The following is a 16763-nucleotide window of genomic DNA, read 5'->3' on the forward strand; positions in this document are numbered from 1 at the left end:
AGATAAAATTCTATCTAGCTGTTGCTAATTCTTTTGAAACCTGGAATAAGAAAGATTAACGAGCAAATGGGGCTCTTTAGTGTCACGCCCCGGTCTTTGCACTGGTGTTTGCAGGTACTCAAATTAATGCTTGCTTTTGCCGATGTTTTGTTGGCGAACAATCATTTTGCCTCCAAGCTCATGGAATCTAGACAATGAAACCACAAATCTGCGTTGGATATAAATATCTTTTATTTGTTAATGAGCTTGGATTTATTTCGGAATGTAGAATTTTTATATTCTTGTACAACTGTCCAATTTAGTTTATTGGGAGAGCAAAGCTACTATTTGTGCTAAACGTAGAAGGAGCTTTTTCATCTTGGAAAAAATTGGGGTACCTTGGGTATGGGTTTTTTTATTCTTTGAACATAGTTCAACCTCCTTTTGGTTTTCTTTTGTGATCTGTTCTATCATTCAGCTTCCTATTTCTCTGTGCAGTTAACTTGCGGGCATTGCCCAAATTTCATTTTGAAAAAGTTGAATTTTACACAGAAAGTATTCGGAAACCAGGCAAAGGAAAACATCTGTTCTATGGGAACATTGCATCTAAGGTGTACTGTATTAACATTCCGCGACAATGCATCCCTCCACTACCTTCTCTCTCTGCCTGCATCACATACCTTGTCTCCCACATCTCCAGACCTCTTTCTTGAGCAGAGCTTAGTTAATTTAACAGCAGCATAATGTCCTTTCTTCAGATCCAACGCCAACAGTTTGTATTAAGGTAGCTTGTGAAGACTGGCGTGCTTTTAGAAGAGGTTGCTGTGGGGCAGCTGTTGAGATAAAATGGTAGATCCTGGGGGAATCTCTGGTTACAGTGCAGTCGGAGCAAGTGAGGAACAAGTAGACCGTTCACTCTGTGTAAGAGGAGAATAACAAGATCAGTATTGGCATAAGGTTTGAGGAGGTGTGATGAAAATAAAGTGACAGTTCTGACAGGGGGAAACTCTAGCACCAGGCAGCGGGTAGTGCAGGAAAGAACATTGGAAATCCAAGGAACTGCAGATGTTGGAATCCTGAGCCAAGCATTGGTAAGTCGGCAGTGGGATGTGTGAGTTGGTTGGTTAAAATGAGCACTGGGAAAGTAAGTACAAACTCCATTCTTGGCAGAGAGAAACCTGCAGGAGAGCCTGAAGAAGGAAGTTAGTTTAAACTTTCTGTCCCAAAGGAATCCTGGAATAATGACTTTGGGATCCAGGGAATCCTGGAATAATGACTAAGGTACAATGAGATTCGAACTGCCATGCAGCCATACTAAAAAAAAAGCAGCAAGACACACAACTACATAAAAGTTAACATAAACATCCACCACGGCAGATTCCCCACATTCCTCACTGTGATGGAAGGCAATAAAGTCCAACTTCTTCCTCTTTTATTCTCCCGCAGTCGGGGCAATCGTAGCTCCCGCAGCCGGCGGTCGAAGCCTCTGCATCGGGGCGGTCAAAGCCTCCGCGTCGGGGCGATCAAAGCTCCAACATCGGGGCGATCGAAGCTCCCGCGTTGGGGCGGCCGAAGCTCCTGCAGCTTGGAGCTCCCAAAGTCGGTCTCTAACCAGAGACCGCGAGCTCCACGACGTTAAAGTTCGCAGGCTCCCACGGTTGGAGCCCCAAAGTCGATCCCCGACAGGGATTGCAAGCTCCGCGATGGTAAGTCCTGCTGACTCCCATGGTGGAGTTCTCAAAGTCGGTCTCCAGCAAAGGCTGCCAACTCCTCGATGTTAGGCCACAGTGCGGATGGAGATACGATACGGGAAAAAATCGCATCTCCATCGAGGTAAGAGATTAGAAAAAGTTTCCCCCAACCCCACACCCCCCACATAAAACAAGCTAAAGAACACTAAAAACATACATTTAACACAAACAAACAATCAACAAAGAAGGAAGGGACAGACAGACTGTTGGTGAGGCGATCATTGCTGGCATCACCCTGCACCACAAAGAAATGTAGCTGAATGCCGGAGATTGGGTTTAATAGGAACAAGATGGCAGTGAATGTGGAATTGAGCAATTTGAAATCTGAAGAACTGTTATGGTAAATGAAGTTGGTCTTTAGGAAATTTGAGAGTGTCGCTGCAAGTGGCTAGAGAGTATTATTTTCTCCTGTGGATGGTGGAGGAAATGGAGTTGGAAAGGCCATAAACATTTTAACAAATGCAGGGAAATATTCTGAAATACTATGTTAACCATTTTTCAGTTAATGCCAAACCCCAATGTTTTTTTGCTTCCCCTCTGTTTGAAAGATATCTGGACAGTTACATGGATAGGAAAGGTTTGGAGGGATGTGAGTCAAATGCAGGAAAATGGGACTACCTCTGGAAGAGACCTTGGTTGGCATGGAAAAGTTGGACTGAAGGGCCTGCTCCCATGCTGTAAGGCCGATTTATTCATTCATTTCCACATGCAAGCTATGAGAAGACTAATATTTTATCTTCTGTGAGGTGCTTTCCCAATCAGTACAGAAATAGGTTTGCAAAACTATTTAACTGAACTTTTACTGATAATTTTCCTGCAGCATGTGCAAATTGAACCTCATAGTACTGGGAATCTTGAATGACAATCTCATACAAATTTTTGCTATATAGAATTTTACATGGCAGAATGGTGAATAGAACAGATTTTACGAGTAACTAGACCGTGGACCCGTTGGGGCCCTAACCTCTCCTGCATTGGTGCAGCACCCTTTCCCTCTCCTTCTCCCTCTCCCCTCTCCCCCCTCCTCCTTTCCCCTCCACTCCATCCCCCTCCACTCCATCCCCCTCAACCCCCCTTATCCTCCCTCCCTCCCTAGGAGATAGATTTAAACTTTAAAATGTGAATAACTTTAAAAATATTACACCGATTTCAATGAAACTTCTTCCATTAACACCAAAGGGACAACGGAGTATGGTGGGCCTGAAATTGTTGCGCTATCGTGTACCGTTTTGGCTGTAGTTCAGGAGCAAACAAACAAGAGTTTTGGTATATAGATGTCGCAAGAGTGGTAGAAAAACATTATTTTTTTGACAAAGGATATAGAACATCTTTAACAATCTGAGCTCAAACGTACCTCACTCCAATAATGTACTTTCCAAATGTAATCAATTACAATTTTAAAAGGGTAGCAAAAATTTGCATTAGTAAACTGACAATTATTCTCCTTTTACAAGTATTGACTGGTAAAGCAGTCTGTACATAGACTGTGATACATAGATATGTGGTGTTTAGTGTGATATATGCAAATCACCCAGTGAATTTGCTCCTTACAACTAATATTTGTGCTCTTGATCATGCCTACTTCCTGGTCTTGCTCTTTACTTTGCAATGAAGCTTCATTTTTTATAAACTAATTTTAGCATTAAATTCTTAAAACAACACAGTACTAGTTGTATAAATTGGCAGATCTCCAGCAACTCATCGGAATCTTTCACTTTTTAAGTATAGTCTTTAGTCTAGAGTAGATTAATTGGTTAATAACAATGTGCATAGTCCACGTGACAAAGAGTTAAATTCCACGATGACATTATTGATAAAGGGTAAATTTAATCTAGGCATAATCACTGATGTCTGCCGTTAACTGATAAAAGTGCTTTTAGAAATCGTCTCAATGCTCCAAATATCAAGGGTAAATTGTCTCGGCTGCCTCCAGACTAGCAAAGTCACAAGTTATCGTGGTATTTAAGTAAACATTGACCAGAGTGATAGGTAGCAGTGGAACTTTGTCCGTGCACGAGCTTCTGCCCTTCAGCAAAGGTACAGAGAAACCTGGATGAGGTAAAACTTTGAGAAAGGTTGTTTGATTATTAAATACTCGATCAACCATACCAGTTGCATCAGGAAATCGCATAACTATTTAACGGGATAAGTTGTTTCACCTGTTCAAGTTTTGATTTCATATTCATCAAAATGTATTTTAATTATGTGCTTGTTATCGGAAAAACTAAGTTTTATAAACTTGCTGTAAAATTGTCTGATGCATTTGACATTTGGTTGGGTGATTATTTTTAAACTCTAATATTTAGGGTGCTTTCTATGACTTGGATGATCAGAATTATTTCACAAATGGTAGAGTGAAATATGTATTAATACAGATGCATTCTAACAGGAAAGTTCCACAATATAACATTGCAATAATTTACTGGATAACTATTTTTGGTGAAGTTATTAATGGTACATATGATTCAGGATTGGGGCATCTTGGTTGGCATGGATCAGTTGGGCCAAAGGGCCCGTTTCCTTGCTGTCTGACTCTGTGATGCAAAATATCATTTTCTTTGAATAGTGCCACATAATACATTGGAAAGATAGACAGGCTTTCATAACATCCCCTGATCACTTCAGTCCTGCCATTGTATTAAACTAAGTCATGGAGGCACCTGGCTTTTTACGAATAGGTTATGTGCCTGAAAAGTAGAGAGCAATCCAAAACGTGTAAATTAAACATCGGCAATCAATGTCCCAGCAGTAAATTTGAACGCATTATTCCAAAATCAAACTTTCATATTTGAGGAACAAACTGGTTATTTCAAAAATGTATTAATCGCGAGATGCCTGTATAATCAAATATCAACTGTTGCCCCATTTCATTTGAGAACTATGTGCATTTTTCAATTGGTGATATTTGTATTGATTAAAGATATTTTTATTTTGGACAGGTCTTCCGACCCCGCACTCCGCCGGAAGCAATTGCGCTCTGTAGCCGACTGCTGGAATATACACCCACCGCCCGTTTGACACCTCTAGAGGCATGTGCACATACATTCTTTGATGAACTACGGGACCCAAATGTCAAGTTACCAAATGGACGTGAGAAACCATTACTGTTCAATTTCACTACTCAAGGTGAGGACGAAGAAAATAACAATTTTTGAAGGCTAAATTGAAAAAGCAAGCCAATTTAAAATTGTGTTTTCTGTACTTGCAGTTTTTTTAGGTTAAGATTTGTTATTGTCACGTGTACAGAGAGAGGTACAGTGAAGAGCTTTGCTTTGCATGCTATTCAATCAAATCAGATAATACTGTACATAAATAGAATCAAGCCAAACTCAAGTACAACAGGTAGAGCAAAGGGGAGGACAGAGAATTCGGAATATAATCCTTGACTTTGTAACGCACCAGTTCCAGGGACAAAGTCCAATGTCCACAATGAGGTAGAAGTGAATCGGACAGTACTCTAGCTTATGGAAGGGCTGTTCAGAAGCCTGATAACAGAGGGGAAGAAGCTGTTCCTGAGTCTGGTGGCGTGTGCACTTTCAAGCTTCTGTACCTTCTGCGTGATGGGAGCGGGGAGAAGAAGGAATGACGCACGGGTGGGACAAGTTTTTGATTATGTTGCTTTTGCGAAACAGTGTGAAGCATAGAGGGTGTCAATGATGGGGAGTCTGGTCTGTGTGATGGACTGGGCTGCATCCACAACTCTCTGCAATTTCTTGCGATCTTGGACAGAGCTGTCCTGCAACCTAGCAGTATGCTTCCTTTGGTGCACCTATAGTCTGCTTATAGTACAGTACAACACTCTTGGTCTAATTCAAAATGCTTACAAATACATCGCCCTTTTACTATGTTTTAAGAAAGATCCACTGTGTCATGTGCTGTTTTGTGGTGCAGTTGGCTCAAATCCCTCACAATGGCAGTGCTGGAGTAACTCAGCGGGCCACACAGCATCTCCCATTCTCACACTGACCTTTCTGTCCTGGGCCTTCCCCATTGTCAGAGTGAGACCCAGCGCAAATTGGAGGAACAGCCCCTCATATTTTGCTTGTGCAGCTTACACCCCAGCGGTATAAACATTGACCTCTAACTTCAAGTAGCCCTTGCTTTTCCTCTCTCTCCATCCTCTCCCCCTTCCCAGTTCTTCGACCAGTCTTACTGTTTCCGACTACATTTTATCCCTGTACCGCCCACTCCCATGACATCAGTCTGAAGAAGGGTCTCGACCCGAAACGTCACCCATTCCTTCTCTCCAGAGATGCTGCCTGTCCCGCTGAGTTACTCCAGCATTTTGTGTCTATCTCTGGAGAACATGGATAGGTAAAGTTTAGGGTCGGGCCCTTCTTCAGACTGGTGTTTAATAGGATGGGATGAGTGGTCAATGCTGATCTGTGGAGCTGCACCTTCATGAGGACTACGGACCAGCGCTGGGATCTGCAGCAGCTCCTGCTCCCCATGTGTGGACCGGTTCTCCTCGCCCAAGGCTCTCCCTCTCTGCCACGTGTTGAATGTGACAGAGTCTGCTGGCATCCCCCTGTCTTTGTTTATTTACACTTCGTTCCCCAGCTGAATGGTAATGAGCTCAATGGCTGGCCACCGACAGGGGCATAACTCATTGTTTTGTGGCACTGCCATTGTGCTAAATGCTGTATACTCAAGACTGATTTGGCAGCTCATAATTTACCATGCACGAGGCACTGAATGATCCGCAGAATTGCAATATACACCACATTTTGTAATCTTTGGCATGGTCTTATCACTCACTCATATCTGTGCATTCAAGCCAGGGGGTTCATGTTGGTTTAATGAAGACAAAAGGGCATGCCATGTGCAGCTTCAGACTTAAAAATGAGTAGTGAAGCTGTAACACAAGACTGGGTGATTAACAGAGTTAATGCAATCCTCGACCAATGGATCGGATCAAAGGTATGAAGTCCAGCTACATCCATTCACGAATGGTGGCCATCAGTTGAATGGTTAGCAGAAGGCGGAGACTCCAAGGACAAACCTGTCCTCAACAGTGGCTGAAATCCAGAGGTCAGATGAAAGTGTCTGCCATGGCATCAAGGCAGAATCTGACCAGGTGTGGCATCAAACTGGTCATCAGGAAGAAAGATCACCCCTCAGCCTCCAACAGAATAAGCCCATCTTATCCAATCTCTCCTTATATCTGCAGCGCTCCATTCCAGGCAACGTCTCTTCCTCATCCTCTATTGCTACGGCATCTTCCTTGTGGTCACCAGAAATTTATATCAAGCTCCCAAGTGCGATCTGACCAATGTTTTGTGATGCTGCAACATGAAGTCCCAACTCTTACGCTCAGAACTAGAGCCCATGCAGAAAGCATTCCAAATGCCTTCTTCACCACCTTATTGTTCTGTGTCAACATTTTCAGGGAGCAATGGACTTGCATCTCAAGGTCTCTCTGTATATCAAAACTCTTAAGATCCCTGCCATTGCTCTATTTGCCCTGCTGGAATTTGACTTTCAAAAGTGCACTTGGTTTAGAGATCCAGCATGGAAACAGGCCCTTCAAACCACTGAGTCCATGCAGACCATTGATCACCCATTCACACTAGTTCTGTTATCTCACCTTCTCATCCACTCCCTACACACTAGGGACAATTTACACAGGCCAATTAACTTACAAACCTGCACGGCTTTGGGATATGGGAGGAAACCAGAGCACCCGGAGGAAACCCACACGATCACAGGCAAACGTGCAAACTCCATGCAGACAGCACCTGAGTTCAGGATTGAAATAGTGTCTGTGATGCTGTGAAGCAGCGGCTCTACCTGTGGTGCCACTGTTTCGCCCCTATCTCACTTATCTGGATTAAATGCTATCTTCGACCACTTTCCAGCTGATAGATATCTTGCTATGTCCTAAGACAATCGTCTTGCTATCTACGACTCCAGCAATTTTCATGTCATCTGGAAACTTACTAATGGGACCCTTCTCATTCATCCAAGTCATTTGTACATATGACAATACAACAATGGTCCCAGCACTGATTCCCTGACTCATAATCATGGAAACAACTGTCCACCGCTAACCTCTGCCTTCCATCACCAAGCAAGGATCCAGTTTGCCAACATGCTGAAGATGCCTTGTAACAACCTTCTGGCCCATCCAACATGCTAGCCCTTGTCAAAATCCTTGTAAAGTCCATGTAAACCATGTCTTCAGAGCTCTGCAGGTCAAAGACAGGATGGATAGTGGTTTCTGCCCCAGGGCAGCGGAGTCTAGAACTAGAGGGTACAGGTTTAAGAGGAGAGTGAAGACATTTCAAGGTGATCTGATGGGCAGTTTTTCGCTTGCAGTAGTATCTGGATCGAGCTGCCAGCGGAAATAGCAGAGGAAAATAGAATTACAATGTTTAGAAAACATTGGGACGGGTACTTGGATAGGAATAGTGAAGAGGGTTGTGGATCTAGTGCAGGCAAATGGGATCAGTGTGAATAGGTATCACATGAGTGAGGTGGACTATTTCTGTGCCATTTGATTCCATAAAAAATAAAATGTCCAGTTTGTTACAGCTTTTGTAGATTCCACAGGATGGCTGTGGCATCATAATTTCAGGGATTAGTAGAATACATGAAAATAGAATTTAAGATAATCAAAGAGAAAAGTTTTATTCTGAAAGATTTCTCACAACACCAAAACAAAAATACTGGAAACAGTCGGCTCATGTTCACAGCTTTATTAATGATCCTTCTGTTGTACACAATCAATTGTTGTTACCGACACAAAAGATTTCCATTGTATTGTTCCAGTCATAAAAATTATTGAACTGTTCGGTATGAAGCCCAGCTAGTGCTTCATTGTTCTTCCACTGGAGATAATCTGGTGCATAAAATGCATTGAGCATTTATCTTGTGTTTGCAGAACTGTCAAGCAACCCCGCACTGGCAACAATCCTTATCCCCCCTCACATTCGGAATCAGGCTCCTGCTTCAACTCCAACGAATGCTTCCGCAGTGTCAGGTGGGTGTCGTAGAGTGAATTATTTCAGTTTGCCGGTGGGAATTTGTTTAGTTGAAATTAGAGATACAGCATGAAAAGAGGCCCTTTGGCCCACCGAGTCCACACCGACCATCCATCACCCGCTCACATTAGCTCTGTAACCCCACTTTCCCCTCCACTCCCCATGAACTTGGGGCAATTTTACAGAGGCCAATTAACCTACATATCCGTACGACTTTGGGGTGTTGGAGGAAACCTAAGGAACCCCTCATGGTCACATGGAGAACCTGCACACTCCACAGTCAACACCCGAGGTCAGGATTGAACTGTCTCTGACACCGTGAAGCAGCAGCTCTACCAGTTGTGCCACTGTACTGCCCTCTTTACCACTAAGTATTTTCTCAACAAATGGTTTGGGTTTAGGTTATTGTCACATGTACCCAGATACAGAGAAAAGGTTTGTTTTGCGTGCTATCAGATCAGATGGTACTACAGATACATACAGTTGTCAAACTCAAGTACAACAGGTAGAGCAAAGGGGAAGATAGAGAGTGCAGAATATAGTTCTCAGTATTGTAGCGCATGTGTTTCCAAGGCAAAGTCCATCGTCCACAATGGGGTAGAGATGGATCAGAGGCGGCACAGTGGCATAGCGGTATTCGCTGCCTTACAGCGCCAGAGACCCGAGTTTGATCCTGACTACGGGTGCCGTCGTTTGCACATTCTCTCTGTGATCACGTTGGTTTCTTCCCACTCTCCAAATGTTTGTAGGTTAAATGGCTTCTGTAAAATTGTAAATTGTCCATAGTGTGTAGGATAATGTTAGTGTACGGGGTGATCACTAGTCAGCGCGGACTGGGTGGGCCAAAGGGCCTGTTTGAGCAATGTATCTCTAAAGTCTAAAGTAAGGAGAATGTCATTAGAACATTTGGAAACGGTGCTAGATTTACTGGTAGGAAAGAGATTACAAAGAGTAGAGAGATTGTATCGGATGTTAGTAGATCCTCCCCTGGAATCCATGCAAAGAGTCACCACACTCCAGTATCATCTGGAATGTAAATGGATGAACATAATTTCAGGCAGTCCAATTCTGTGATATAATAAAATTGTAATCTTATCTCTATGAAATCTGCAATAAAACAAAGATGGAATAATACTGGAGAGAAAATAGAAGTCATCTCAGATGAAGCAGACAGATTTCCCAATGAGAACTGTGAAACCATGGAAGTATGGTATGATGAGGTTTTCCTGTGGTTGCATTTATCACCCACAAATATCAGTAGACAGAGTTGCTGCATCTATAACTCTGCCGTGTTGACAGGACCAGAGTTGTACGAATAATTCTTCATTTAAAGTAAACTTTACCTGAAAAATATTCTCAAGTCAGGAATTTTGAAATCTAATTCTTCTATTGGTATCTATAAGATGACTTCTGTATTTTCTCCTGCATTATTCAATCTTTGTTTTATCACAGGTATCATGGGAGATAAGATTACAATTTTATTATATCACAGAATCGAACTGCTTGAAATTACTGCTCAAATTTTCACGGTCCCCTTTTACACATTTTTTTTCATGCCTTGTTTTATTTACGTGATATGAAAGTTGTGAAGTTGCACTCATTTTATACCAAGATCGCACAGAACAATGAGTTGAGGAGGAATTTGTGATAAAAATGTATATGAGAAGTTTGCAGCAAATGTGCTGTTTTGCATATTCACACTAAGCTAAACCTTTGTAGTGAACGAGTCTGATGGTGATAAGGTTAATGGGATATAACATAATACACAAAGTGCTGGCATAAGTCAGTGGGTCAGGCAGTATCCCTGGAGAACATGGATAGATGATGTTTTGGGTCAGGACTGGTCTTATTCTGAAGAATGCTGTATCGTTTCAGAGGTGAGCAGTAATTTTTGCTTGTGTCTCCATTGGTGTGGGTAAACTGGTACTAACGGGACAACAAAGGTAGACACGAAACGCTGGAGTAACTCAGCGGGCCAGGCAGCTTCTCTGGCGAGAAGGAATAGGTGACGTTTCGGGTACAGACCCTTCTTCAGACTGATGTCAAGGGAGGGGGTGGGACAAAGATAGAATGCAGTTGGAGACAGTAAGACTGGTGGGAGAACTGGGAAGGGGGAGGGGCTGGAGAGAGAGGGAAAGCAAAAGCTATTTGAAGTTAGAGGTCAATGTTCATACCGCTGGGGTGTAAGCTGCCCAAGCAAAATATGAGGTGCTGTTCCTCCAATTTGCGCTGGGCCTCACTCACTCTGACAATGGAGGAGGCCCAGGACAGAAAGGTCAGATTGGGAATGGGAGGGGGAGTTAAAGTGCTGAGCAACGGGGGAGATCGAGTAGGTTAAGGCGAACTGAGAGGATGTGTTCAGTGAAACGATCGGCAAGCTTGCACTTGGTCTCGCCGATGTACAGTAGTTGACACCTGGAACAGCGGATACAGTAGATGAGGTTGGCGGAGGTGCAAGTGAACCTCTGCCTCACCTGAAAAGACTGTCGGGGTCCTTGGATGGAGTCGAGGGGGGAGGTAAAGGTGTTGCATCTCCTGCGGTTGCAGGGGAAAGTACCTGGGGAGGGGGTGGTTTGGGTGGGAAGGGACGAGTTGACCAGGGAGTTGTGGAGGGAACGGTCTCTGCAGAAAGCAGAAAGGGGTGGAGATGGGAAGATGTGGCCAGTAGTGGGATCCCGTTGGAGGTGGCGAAAGTGTTGGAGGATTATATGCTGTATGTGACGGCTGATGGGGTGGAAGGTGAGGACAAGGGGACTCTGTCCTTGTTGCAAATGGGGGGAGGGGGATCAAGAGCGGAGCAGCGGGATATCGAGGAGACCCTAGTGAGAACCTCATCTATAATGGAAGAGGGGAACCAATGATCTAGTATGGAAAACCTCATCCTCTCTCTCCATCCCCTCCCCCTTCCCAGTTCTCCCACCAGTCTTACTGTCTCCGACTACATTCTACCTTTGTCCCGCCCCCTCCCCTGACATCAGTCTGAAGAAGAGTCTCGACCCGAAACGTCACCCATTCCTTCTCTCCAGAGACGCTGCCCATCCCACTGAGTTACTCCAGCACTTTGTGTCTACCTTCGATTTAAACTAGCATCTGCAATTCTTTCCTACTAACTTGGGACAAGACAGGTTTAATTTTTAGAATTAGCTCATCAAACAGGCGCATGCTTGCAGTGAAAATAACAAGTTCCTACAGCGGAGGAAACAGTTGCTGAGTGTGTAGGAAAGAACTGCAGATGCTAGTGTACACTGAAGATAGACACAAAATGATGGAGTAACTCAGCGGGTCAGGCAGCCTCTCGGGAGAAAAGAAATAGGTGAAGTTTCGGGTCGAGACCCTTCTTCAGACTGAGAGTCAGGGAGAGGGAAACAATTGCTAAGTTTTGGAATCAAAACGGTGTTCAGATAGCGGAACAGATAAACAAATGCATTACACGAGTCAACTTTTTGCAAAACGTAGTGTAAAATGTGCTCTTTCCACTTGCTTGCCAGATACAAATGCTGCTGTGGACCGTGGACAGTCAACCAATGCAGCTTCAGCCTCGGCATCCAACTCAACCTGAGAACGGGTCAAGCCCGCCTCAGATGTCCAGTCAGCTGCAACTATGCTGGTCAACTACCAAGAAACAACGTCATTAGTGTTCATTTTATTTAATCTTGTTTTAAACAAAAAACACGTACAAATTAAATACAAACCAATCATTTACTCACTGAAGAGGGATTGAAAAAGGAATGTGGGGCAAGGTTAACTCTTCCCTTGACAATCTTTTATTGAAGTCTGCCATTGCGTTCAGATCTCCCCCGCTTGGGCAAACACATGAAACACCGAGGTGTGTTTCACTCTGGTGTAGACTTTGGATTTGGCAAACAACGATTGGCGTCAGATTCCCTCCAAAGAATCTGAGTGAGAAGTGGTGGTATTTTGGTATGGGTATTAAGCTTTATCCGTACCAGCACAAATGGACAATACAGATCCACTCCGGCAATCACTGTAACACAAAAAGCAAAGACTGCAGTCACCGTAATATTCCCCCTGGTGAGGAGGTTTCACACACTCAGTACCTTTTTTGTCACTTGATTATTTGACTGTTCAGGGCTAATGGTTACTTTTTGTGATCCAATGGACTTCTGTTCTAGTCCCATTTATTTAAATCGAGTCATTGCAAAATCAGTGTAGTGTGTATACCCCCGTTAAATGTATAGAAAAAATCCATAGGTCTCAGTAGGTTTCTGAACTACACCAACTGAAATACAATCTTGAGTTCTCGAAGGAGTGTAAAAATTATCCCACTGATTTCAGACTTCTTCCCTCTTCTTCCCTGCCCCCACCCTTTTTTATTATTTTTGTACATAAAGTAAGTGGACCTGGGAACTGATGAGAGCAACAAACATTCAGGGCAAATTTTGTTAATTGTAGGAGAGCTTTTAAAGCCATAGTTTCAATTCTGTACTATAGATGCGGCTACAGTGTACAAGGAATTAGTGCTGTATAGTATCTAGTTTTTAGTGCCTTTGCTTCCAATGTTTGAATTTTTTTTAATTGTCCCTCACTAAAGTATATTTGCTGTTTATTTCATATTTAACCCTTTATGTACCTTTTTATGTTGACCTATTGATTAGAGAGTTTTATTTTGGGTATCAGATTCACACTGCAGTTGGAAAAGAGTTGTACAGAATTGTTGAACACTTCAAAAGTTGCATTTTTTTAAATATTAGTTAAAATGTTTGGGCTCTCAACAGGTTATGACGATTTAAGATTTGAAACTGGTGTATTCTACAAAAAAATAATTGTTTTCAGTTGATTTGGCAGAGTTCATTTGAAAGTAATCTACTATACAAATTTTAGTACATCGTATACATGTATAATCAATTATTTGAACTCTAAATGTGCTACGCCAACTCTGTTTTATTCTCCGAAAATTTACTTAGGATATGAAGCGAGGAATGAAAGAAAACCTGGCCGAGTTGCCACTAGTGCTGCATGAAACTTATATTTTTAATGTACAAATTATTTGACATTTTATAATGCAAATCTTGATTTTTTTTTAATGAGTTTTGTTTTACCAAATGCTTTTATCTTGTGTGCACCAGATTAACACCGGGAGTGTCCCATTATAAGGTTCCTTTTGAACTATGGACTTTATTTGGTCAGTTGCAGCTTATGAAGTTTCAAGTGGATTTGTACTATGGATGAGAGAACTATTAGGATTTGATTAGTGCCTTTAAAGGAGGAAATTCATATTGCCAATTGAACTTTCCTTCCTAATTGTTGCAACATGTGTAGCACTATTTAAAAATACCACACTGGTGATATTTTTGACATTTTTCATATCCACGTAAATAAATATATTAAAATATGTAATGAGGAAATGCCACTAAATACAGCAGTGGGAAAAGTGGGCATTGAATTACAAAGGAATAAAGGGCATGTTTAATCAGAATAGTTTGCTCATCCTTAATGCATCTCTGGCTGCAGTATATATATATATATATAAATATATATACACACATATATATATATACATACACATACATATATATATATATACATTATATATATATATATCCCTTACAAGCAACAAGGTATGGACTGGCTTCTGCATTGTACCAGGAGTGAGTGGATTTCCAGGCTGAGTAGGCAGTTGTTCCCGTTATGGAATGTACACTATCCACCGTGTCACTTTTATCTGTTTAGAATTTGGATAGTATATCTTAATGGAGATTCAGCCCAGCAGTTCCATGCATTTTTAGGCAGTTCAATATGGCATGCACATGGAGAAAAAAAACTGCTTGTGTTTTATGTTTCAAAATCTAAATGTATTTCATGTTTTTCATCTTAGTGCGGTTTTTTTTTGACCAGGTCCTAGTCTCCTGAGGCTGCTCTGACCCAGCCATCAGTGAGAACACAAATACATCCAGAGCTTGGTGACCCTGTGTTGTGTTCACCTTTTACACCAGGGCTTGTATGATCAAAGGAAACAATTGAAGTCTCCAATTTCAGAAAGAAAACTTAAGAGTTCTTGTATTTTATTTTAAAAATAAAACAACACAAATAGGAATTGCATTTTTTTAAACCATGGCCTGCTGTTAAGCACGCTGCCAATTTAAGCTACAGAACCTTTTGGGGAGGTGTGGGGCAAGATAAGAGTCTTGGTTGTTACATTAGACTAGTCTAAATAGAGCAGTAATTTGTAGTGCTCTGATCATCCTCCCCAGTCGATATTGCAGAGCACTGCAGTGCTGGGCAGACCTGATTATATTGACTTTGCATCCTACACTGGCAGGTTTAAAGGAATCCCAAATGACCAGAAAATCATTTGGGATTGGTTTGTACAATTTTTTTGGTATAAACCATTTTTTTATAGCATCAAATATTTTTACAATATGGAAATTAATATTCAAACATATATATTGCATTCTTTAGGTTTTTTTTAGTATACACTTAATATTCCTCTGTATGTTTAATTGTTACAAAGAAACATATAATAGAAGTGAAGATCCTTGCCATTTTAGCCGGCTAGATTCGACAGGGACCGGTTCGAGATGTGGCTTGCAGAAGGTAGTGAGTGAGTTAATCATTGATCTGAGCAGATATTTTCATTAGGATCATCTTCATCCCACCACCAGTATCAATATCTAAAATACTGAATTTAGTGCTCTTATTATGAGGAGGGGAAAAAAAGGAACACATACAATACTTAAGTCGGTTTCCTGAGATAGTTTTCCGAAATGTGGCCATTAATGAAAAAAGAGCAAATCGTAAGCATATTGCTAACCAGCCGGAAGTAAATTCCAAGTCCACGTCTTTGTACTGTACTGGCTACAATGATTACCCATAGTTTCAGTACTTTGTTTTAAACTGGTAGTGCTGTCCATTTCCCTGGTCCTGAAATAATCTACATGGTGTAATTTTGTCAGGGTAAGAGAGAACTGACTACAGGGAGTGACTCCTGGTGGCTGGGTTTCCTGAAAGCAGCAATATGTTTGGTCCAAAGATTTAGATTTGAGTGTTTTTTTTGGGAAGGTGTTGGGGGTTTTCTCCAGTTGCTGCCTGTCCAATTTTGATTTCTAGAATCAAAACGAATGATTAGATTTTTGTTGTAAAGACCAACCAAATCTTTGAAATTGTCCAAGAGTATATGTTGAAGTCCCAGCCTATATCCTTGATTTTATGTTGCAATTGGTACACAAAGGGTTAAACGTGGTAATTTACTTGTGTGACTACCTGCTTGCCTGTATAATCCGCCTTAGAGATGTTTTGCTATGCTTCACACAGCCTGTACACAAAAGCATCACCACCTCTGTCAAAAAGAACTGTGGATACTATACAACCATTGCATCACGTGTGAACTGTCTTGGTTTAAAAAAAAAAAAAAAAAATCTGTTTAACATTATTACTTGAATGCTTCTGTTTGTGACTGAATTTTTATTTCATTTTAATATAAATTTTTGTGACGTATGCTTGATGTTTATCCCTGTAAATACAATTCGTTCTGTGTGACTCAGTTCCGAATAGATACTGGTACTGTAATTTGCATTAAATAAAAAGTAGGATAGGCCACAAACAATTCATAGTCCCTTCCTGTCTAATTTTGTAAGTCTTCCTTTTTAATGTGCAAGTTGATTTTGATCAAGTAAAAATGGTTAATCTTTTCACAGGGAATAACCAGTAATGTAGGATTGCAATGTAGTCTGCCTTTTTGTGTATTTAATAAAATGTCTTAACTGTAGCATTTTATGAAATAAATACATGTGAAACATAGTTTTATCACTAGTAAAGATCTACTGCAATAGCAAAATTATTAAAGGTATACTTCAATATAGACATGCCCGTTTTTATGGTCATCAAGCACTCAACCCAACTGCTTGAACGTCTTAGAGATGGAAGCTTAGAGAGGTTAAATTAGAATCATGTTTGCGGGATGAGTTTGGTGAGCAGGGCAATGCTTGCAGAGACAGATACAAATATTAGAAGGCAATAAAACTAGCTGTGCATCACTGATTCCATGATCCACTTTAATGACCCTGACGAGTTCACTGCTCAGTACTTACCA

At 41.5% G+C, this 16763-nt stretch overlaps 1 protein-coding gene across 1 annotated transcript in view; it reads left to right on the forward strand.

The window, feature by feature from the left end:
* gsk3ba (glycogen synthase kinase 3 beta, genome duplicate a) overlaps positions 1-16471 on the forward strand; it is a 113634-nt gene extending 97163 nt beyond the window's left edge. Inside the window, exons 10-12 of the mRNA XM_078409046.1 lie at positions 4670-4856; positions 8614-8712; positions 12202-16471. Of these exons, the coding sequence (XP_078265172.1) occupies positions 4670-4856; positions 8614-8712; positions 12202-12272 (357 nt within the window). The 3' untranslated portion in view covers positions 12273-16471. The remainder of the gene's footprint in view (positions 1-4669; positions 4857-8613; positions 8713-12201) is intronic.
* Positions 16472-16763: the final 292 nt, after the last annotated feature.

This window comes from Rhinoraja longicauda, chromosome 12 (assembly GCF_053455715.1).
Source record: "Rhinoraja longicauda isolate Sanriku21f chromosome 12, sRhiLon1.1, whole genome shotgun sequence".
NCBI lineage: Eukaryota > Metazoa > Chordata > Chondrichthyes > Rajiformes > Arhynchobatidae > Rhinoraja > Rhinoraja longicauda.